This window comes from Micrasema longulum, unplaced genomic scaffold, assembly GCF_059751315.1.
Source record: "Micrasema longulum isolate JH-2025_06_02 unplaced genomic scaffold, ASM5975131v1 h1tg000594l, whole genome shotgun sequence".
Taxonomy (NCBI): Eukaryota; Metazoa; Arthropoda; class Insecta; order Trichoptera; family Brachycentridae; genus Micrasema; species Micrasema longulum.
In genome coordinates, this window is record NW_028277790.1 from 393393 (window position 1) to 401865 (window position 8473).

Consider the following 8473-nt stretch of genomic DNA (forward strand, 5'->3'; position numbering starts at 1 on the left):
CCTCAATGCTGATGGTATATATGCAACACCAGCTAGTGTAGGGTATATGTATGTATCTCTTTATTCTAGATGTCTTATAAAAGGTGTATTTATGTATTTTTAAATATTTTTTTATTAATTCAAAAAGAATGTTTCAAAATTTTAAAATATTTTTAAATACTTACTATTAGAAAATGGTAATCGAGTTGAGTAGAGCAGTGTATAATAATAATATTAGAGCCTAATAATCTAAAAAAAAGTCAGTAAGATAAAATGATTTTGTAAAAGAGTAATTAAACCTATAACCAACTAGCCCCATAATCATTTTAAAATCGAGTGAGTACGGTCAGGTTCAGGTTTTCATTTTTATGAGAACACTGATCTTCACTGACATTCATTCAATTTTGACAACTCATTTCGATTTGAAAAGTTTTATCCTCTAATTTTTTAGTTCTCCCTTAAAATTACGACAAATTTTTAAACAACATTATAAAAAGCTTCTTATCCTCGGCCTACTAAAATAAGTATGTCAGATCCAGAAACTTGGTGTCGCGAACAATGGGAAAAGTTAAGGAGAGAAGATCTTCGAAGTGCCGCTTTGGACGACATAAAACATCACCTTAATTCAATCCCCACATTTGAAGCATCACATAAAGTTAAGCTACTGGAGCTGCCTAGATTATTTGAATTTTTAAATAGTTCCGATCCGTAAGTTTGTTAATAAGAAATATTTAAAAAACATGATAGATTTTGCAAGTGCAATACAAATTTATATTCCACCACTCGTCGTTTTAAAATACAAATATTAATTAATGTTTTTTATTACAACATTTTGGAAAGGTCTTTCATGCCTAGCATGACATGTACCTAGCATAATTCGATTTTCTTTGTATTCGTATGTTGATTATTGTTTAAGAAAGCAGATAAACACAGCATGTGAAGTATTGGAAATATGCTTCGCGAACTTATCTATTGGTTATGTGGCGTCAAATGCTCGGGATGATATATTGAAAGCTCTTTACCATGAAAATGCTTCTGCTCGTCAATTAGCTATTTATGAGGTTTGTATTTTATCAATTGTACGATTATTATTAAGTTTAAATAAAAAACTTTCCATTAACATTACTCGGATGTGGATTAAATATATCTTTATCATCATCATCAAACCCTTATCCACACACTATGGTGCATAAGGTACTTCACGGTTAAATAAAATACAGCGTATCTCGATCATATGTTACAGGAAGGTAAGGTGAACAGTCTTACGCTTCAGTTGCCAGTCTAAGGACAATAAAGTACTTCAGTGTAAAACCACCCTTAAAAAAAAAATTCATGCTGACTTTCACAGGAATCGAACCCGGGGCTTCGAGCATGGTAGACGAATCCGCCAACCGCTGTGCTATGAGGCGGACTTTCCTCCGCTCGATTTCGTTTTTTAGGATTTTTGCCTCAGAGCAAAAAAAAAAAGAGTTGAAAACATTCGTCCAGTATTCTGATTATACTAAACAAACAGAACTGTATTCTCAAATCGTCCGGACGCAGACTGAAAATACTTAACATACCTTTAAAAAATTAATAAACTTAAATTTCTGGAGAAAATGTAATTTGAGGTAAAAAACCGCATTAACAAAGTAGCCACCTAATACTTATTTTTTAATATTTGAATTCCAGATCCATCGCACTGTTACAAATAACAATAAATTAATCTCACTACCAGATTACCTGGATATTGCTATCGCCGTGGTTAAGTGTATTGGAGATAACGACCTCAAGGTTTCCACCAAAGCCATGGACATTGTTTCAAAAGAGGAATGGCTGCAATACCCCCAAATTGTCAAAGAACTTAAGCTTATATTAGACACAGATAATTCGTCTAACCGCTGTAAATGCTACGAGGTAACATTGTTATAATATTATCATTTATTCAAACATACTTATTAAAAATATGTTTTCATCAACAATAAATGTCAATAACAAGAAAGAAAGTGGCTAAATTTTTGGCCTCAAACAAAATAACAAAAAAAATATACGAAAATACGCTCTTCCAAAATTGAATTGGGTTGTGGTGCTGTCGTTAGTGTCGGGGATTCCCGGATTTGAGATTCGAACCTCACTCTACCCCAAATTGATTTCCATTTTCTGATAGTGAGCTATTTACAACTTGTTGAAAATGGCCCCCAAAATTGAAATATTGGGGTATATTATAATAATATATATTTTTTTTTAAATAATAAAATAAAATTTCAGCTGAGAAATTTAGATTTCACACTAACCTTTTTATTGGTTCCTATTGTAGTTTGGTAGTTTTTGAACTCCAGATAAAAGGACCAAGGTTCAAATCCCACTCTATCACAAATTAATTCCTGTCTTTTCAGCAAGATATTTGTGACTTTCAGGAAATGGTCTGAAAATTTAAATATTTGGTAAATAATAAGAACTCAAATAATTCTTTTTTATTAAAAAAAATGTATATTGTGAGTATACTATATGAAAACTGGCCAAGTCAAAATTATTTTTTGCTGTGAAATTAAGATTGAAATTTTTTCATAGACACACACTTGTAGGATTTGATTGTAGAGGGTTGGTTGGCGCTCCTACCCGAGTTAGAGATTGACAGATAAGACACGAGGTTGCTGTTTAATGCGTATCTATGACATGTCGAACAAATAATTAATGGTATTACGCGAGTGTTACCTCGATGATGGGTTGAAGGGACTGCACTTGAACTACATGCTGGAACTGAGTGACGTCCTCAAGCTGGACTGACCGACTTAACTGAAATTGTTGGGCTGACTGACTGACTGCGTTCTGTGGTCTCTTTATAGGCGACGTTCCTTTGTGGTTCATTTCTTCATGGTAGGGACGATGTGAGTGTTTTGGAAAACGAAGCTCCCGATTTCATGTGCAATACTGATAGAGTCGCAATATTGGATTCTATATAAAATTATGACATTGCTTTCTTCGGTCATCACAATATTTTAGGTGAAACGTTTTAGCATGTGTGTCATTGATTATAGACCCTACACATTTATTGTTTTGCTATTTGCTACACTTTTGATTTACAAGTTTCTTCGGCTTTACATAGTACAAAGCATTAGCAACGTATTATGTTAGTATGGAAGACTCGATTGACTGACTCAACTGACTCAATCAATACACAATTATTAATTTTGTAAAAAAGCTTGGAGATATAAGTGGACTTGGTTTTTTTGTAAAAGATACCATCTTGGCCACTTTTCGCTCTATGTTCACGATATATGAAACATTGTTAACAAGTCTCCCTCCTAGGATAACCTGTTCTAAGGAGTTAATTTTTACTTTATTCACATTTTGCTAAAACATTAAAAAAATAAATTATCTGCCAAATTTCGATTTCATTATTTGATTCTTTATTTTCTTCTTTGAAATAAAAGTTTATTAAAATTTTATGAACTAATAAAATATATTTATTTGTATTTAGTATACCTATTGTGTATGGTACCCCATGGGTACTTCCAAAAGTGGAAAAAAAAAGTTATTTGTTTTTAAAAAATATTTTGTTTTACATGACAGGTAATTGTGAATATCTCCAAGAAGTCTTCGGAGCACTTCGACCTCTGTTCACAGGAAGGAATGATACAAAGGCTCGTCTCTGAATTAAAAACAAATGACGTTCTTCTTCAGCTCAATATATTAGAACTCCTGACAAACTTGGCACTGTCACCTCACGGTTTGAAGTTTTTGGTTCAGAATGAAGTGCTTAAATCATTATCAGATCTTGTGGGAAGCCTGGAGAGCAATCCGTTGGCTAATTTGGTGACTCCTGGTAAGACAAACATTTAAATCTAAAAATATATTTAGGCATGTTTAAAATAAATTTTGTAACATAAAAGTACTGTTCATTAAAATCTTTAATACACTTTACTTATGTGTGCGATACAATTTTTTTTCATTCATATAATTTAAATGTGCGTGCTTTCACAAGTGAAAATTGTATGTTTACTTGGTTCACCGGCAGGCAGTAACACAATACGCTTATTAAACATTCGAACGCATTGCACACGTATTAAAAATAATTCTATGCAAATTGTTTTATCCGTTAATGCAATATATTAAATCATTACAAAATTATACAATTTAAAAAAAAATTAAAAACAATTTGTTAATAATTTTTTTTATTTAAATGTTTTTATTGTATTAATTTTTAATTGAAAAAAACTAACTTTTGGATTTCATTTTATTTTTTGCACAACAGGCCAGGAGGCCCGATTACAGTGGTGAATTACAGCACAGAACACCTAGGCTTGAGAAAAATCTCATGAAATTTTTGTGTTCTCTCTGGGAATCGAACCCGGAACTTTCCATGCGTTAGTCAAGTGTCTTACCCACTACACCACGGAGGCTGCTACATTGTACATTGAAAAATAACAATGCTAAAAAAATTCTTTAATTTCGTAATGTATAAACATGAGAAAAAATTGTTCATTTGATTCTAAATTATTTAAGGATTTATTGAAAATGTCTACAGTTGATCTTTATTCATTATTGCATCGGACATTCATATCACATTATGCTATGTTACTTTTTATATTACTGTATGATTTATAAATAAATATTTTTTATTGCAGGACTTATGAAGTTCTTTGGCAACATTGCCCACATGTATCCAACTGAAATATTCAACAATTTCCCCAGTGTAGTGGACGCCCTGTTTGACACCATTAGATCCAACAATACAGCTGTCCTTCCCGTAGCCCTCGACACTTTAGGCTTTGTTGGGTGCACAGCTGAAGGAAAATTGGCTTTGGGAGCCCTCGGTAATCATTTTATTAAATATAAATAAATTACATATATCAAATGATTTGATAACTTTGAAAGTAGACATTTTATACTGCAGGGTAATTACTACAACTTGGTAAATTAATAACACATATTTGCAACCTCCCCCACGATTGCTACAAGTAAGCATGTCGCGATTAATTAAAATGATATTATGATGATTTAAATGTATGACTTGTCTATTTGTAGCATACACGGTGGAGGATAAAAAATGTGTTTTTTGTGTCAGTTAAAGTAATGAAGAAGTTCAGTGTCTTTTTTTTATTTGTTAATAGAATATTAAACTAAGCCAAATTTTTTAATATTTTATTTTTATATATCGTATTATCAGCGCTATGATTTTTTAAAGTTTTGTATTTCTGAAATAACTCTGCGTGTGACGCCAGAGGTTGTTCTATGACAGTTCCTCCGATTGGTTCGTTTACGGTGACCAAACCGAATATCCTTCAATGCTCTCATATCATTGGATGGTTCATATGAACCAGTGACGTCATCCAAATTAGTGCGTTTTATTAAAAAAAAATTTTTCTTACATTTATAAGAAATTTGTAAAATTGTTCAATTTAATGCTCTAATTTTTACCGCGCGCAAGAAAACATTTTTGTATCCAATTTCCTGTAGGGTTGAAGTTCCTCATTACCCCCTAATATTATTGATACATTTAATTTTAACTCTCAACAAACATATGTTTTAAGCTTGATAGTGTAGCTAATCATGATTTTATTTACAATTTTTTTTTGCTAAGCTTAAATATTTTATTTTTTTTTGTTTCTATAGTTTCATATTTAAGTAAATTTATATAAGATGAAATAGAGAACATGATTTTTTTATTTTTTATAAAACAGTTTGGTACATTAGCTAGAAATTAACTTAAATAAAGGCAAAAACTACGACCGCTCATGCGCTTTGTAGCTGTAAGACGTGTTATAATCTAACTCTTAATCTGTTATTTAAATTTAGCATAATTTACTTTAATTGTAATCAAAGTACTAAAATCCTGAGCGTGTGTTCTGGAAACAGTTATAGAACAGCAATCAATATTTGTTAGTGTCTTCACAAATGAACAGGCTCTGTTTTATGAAACTGTTCAGTATGAATTAGAATTAAGTAACCTCAAAAAATGATTAAATAAAAAAAATTATGGTCAAATTTACAAGAATCAAGAAAAATATGACATTTAGTAAAATTATAGAAAAGCTACATTGTTAAGATTTTCTGCTTTCGTGATCTAAATCCATGTGTTTGGTTTCATTATAATGTATTTTTAAATGTGCATTATATATTTGATAAGTCTTCTTACATATTTAATAATTACAGGTCACTCCTTTACATCGGCAATATCAGAAGTAGGCGGGTACATAAAAAACTCTCCTACAGAAATAAGAGTGAGAGCTTTATGCTGTGCCGCTAATTTGATCGACATTAAAGGAGATAACTCTCCGTCTGTCGACCCTCGGATAACTTTGATGACCAGGGAATGGTTCAGACAGCTTTCCGAGAGACCCAGCTCCATGGAAGTTTTATTTGGAATTTGTAAAAACCCCTTTCCAGAACTCAAATTTTCCGCTCTGTCTGTACTCTCCGCCATCTCTCGACATCAGTGGGGAGAGGAGCTGGTCAAATCCACACCAGGTACTTGAACTTATTTTGTCTGTAAAATAAGAGTAGAAAATAATTAAGGGCGCTGTTGTTATTAGGGCTTTCTTTAGAAATACCTTTAGGTAATACTGCATTATTGGAATGGAACATCGCTCACCAGACACTGTTGCAATGGTTCTCACCTCTTCAGAATCCATGTCCACGGTGGGATGTCAGCTTGACGATGAATATCTGAACTGTGTTTTTTGCATACCCCATAAATGATTGTTATCCTAAGTTCCTATCCAACCTCTCCAATATTAACATTCCACTACCTAGCAATATCCTACCTCTCCTGTCCCCACTCAATAAACTTGTATAGAAAATTTGATGTAAATGTCTTGTAATAGAATTAAGTCTTACATGTATAATATTAGATACTAACTTGTGTAATTTAAAAGTTACTAATATAAAAATTCGTAAATATGTAAATAAAAACAAAATAATATTTTTTAAAAAAACACTGGCTAGAACACCCCACTAGCGAGGTGAATAAAGCTATAAAAATAAGAAGAAGAAGAAGATGGAACATCATGACCGTGTTTAACCAATCACAAAATAAGGCACTCATAATTTCATGGTGCTTGCATGATTAATATTTCTGCAAATATTTCGATTCATTAATGTTAAATAAAATATAACTACTTTCTTTAGTAGGATGGCCATGTGGTTCTTGAAAACTATTAGGAGTAATAATTTTAATAGTCAAACCTTTTTTTAGGTCTAATAGAGTTTCTTCTTGATCGCACAGTCGACCACGAAAAGGACTCCAAACACGCCAAATATGAAATAATTACACAGTTGTCTAAGTCCTGTGTATTTGATGTGGACACTATCCTGAAATTAAAAGCTTATGTTGAAGAAGGACCGTTTTATGTTCAAGGAATCACAGAAGTAGCCATTGAAGGCGATTAATATTAAGCAAAAGGAATTATTGTTTCATATTATTACTTGTAAGATTTTATATTTGAGATATCAAAACCTATGTTTCTTTTACTATAAAATTACATAAATATTGTGTAAAAAATTGAAATGATGTTTTTATTGTATTTAAATTACTTTACATACTTTTTGGTATGCACTTTAGAGGCTGCCTCTTCTAGAATGTTATTTAAAAGTTCCAGGCTTATGTGGATTAGGTTTAAAATTAAAATTACAAATACTTTCTTTAGATTAGGGACTTAGTTTAAATATATATTTTGTGTCAATCTGATTGAGAATCATTTTCAGGCAGACAAACTGGCTGTATTATATAATAATATGTAAAAACTATAGATATGTGCCATTAAAAAGGCCGTGGAAGTGAAAACTTAGTCTTCAAACAGAGAATGACCCGGGTTTTCATTCAAATATATGTGAAGTTTAAGATTTATTTACTTCTGTATCTACCGAAATAAAAAACAGCAATTTTATTTTTTAATTACTGGTATCCCTAAGGACTCATCTATTTTTTTCTGCTTATTTTAGTAGTTGGCATTAACTCAGAATAGTCACTGTTTAGTTAAATAGATGTGTAGGGTCCATAGTCCATAGTTGATGACGCATACGTGTTAAATTAGTTCACCTAAAAGATACTAATGACCGACGATGCAATGTCATCATTTTCAATCGAATCCTATACATTCGTAAAATGCAACTCTTGAGTATTTCACATGAAATCGGAGGGCATCGCCCTGCAGTACATTCACATCGGCCCAACCATGAAGAAATGAACTACAAAGGAATATGGTCTATAAAGAGACCACAGGACGCAGCCAACATCAGTCAGCTCGTTCAGCCTGCCCAACAAAGTCAGTCAGTTCAGTTCACGTCATACCAGCTCGACGACATCACACAGTTCCAGCATGTAGTTCAAGTGCAGTTTCTTCAACTCCTTATCGACGTAATACTCGTCCGACATAATTCATCATTTATTCACCATGTAATAAATAAACATCAAACAGCAACCTCGTGTCTTCTCTGTCAATCTCTAACTGGGGTAGGAACTCCAACCAAACACCCAACTACTAAATCCTACAGATGGCTTCCGGCTAGTTTG

At 32.3% G+C, this 8473-nt stretch overlaps 1 protein-coding gene across 1 annotated transcript; it reads left to right on the plus strand.

Moving 5' to 3' along the window:
* Nucleotides 1-347: 347 nt before the first annotated feature.
* Nucleotides 348-7468, plus strand: LOC148280332 (26S proteasome non-ATPase regulatory subunit 5). Its single transcript, XM_088228562.1, has 7 exons — nucleotides 348-687; nucleotides 896-1040; nucleotides 1651-1875; nucleotides 3532-3784; nucleotides 4587-4775; nucleotides 6115-6429; nucleotides 7157-7468. The coding sequence occupies exons 1-7, from the start codon at nucleotides 506-508 to the stop codon at nucleotides 7348-7350; spliced, it is 1503 nt and encodes a 500-aa protein (XP_088084688.1). The 5' UTR covers nucleotides 348-505; the 3' UTR covers nucleotides 7351-7468.
* The last annotated feature ends 1005 nt before the right edge of the window (nucleotides 7469-8473 follow it).

Excerpts from the sequence above, each read along its gene's own strand:
- LOC148280332 (XM_088228562.1), top strand. The coding sequence starts at position 506 with ATGTCAGATCCAGAAACTTGGTGTCGCGAACAATGGGAAAAGTTAAGG. Across the intron at positions 1,041-1,650 it reads GTCAATTAGCTATTTATGAG|ATCCATCGCACTGTTACAAA; the intron begins GTTTGTATTTTA and ends TTTGAATTCCAG. Across the intron at positions 6,430-7,156 it reads GCTGGTCAAATCCACACCAG|GTCTAATAGAGTTTCTTCTT; the intron begins GTACTTGAACTT and ends ACCTTTTTTTAG.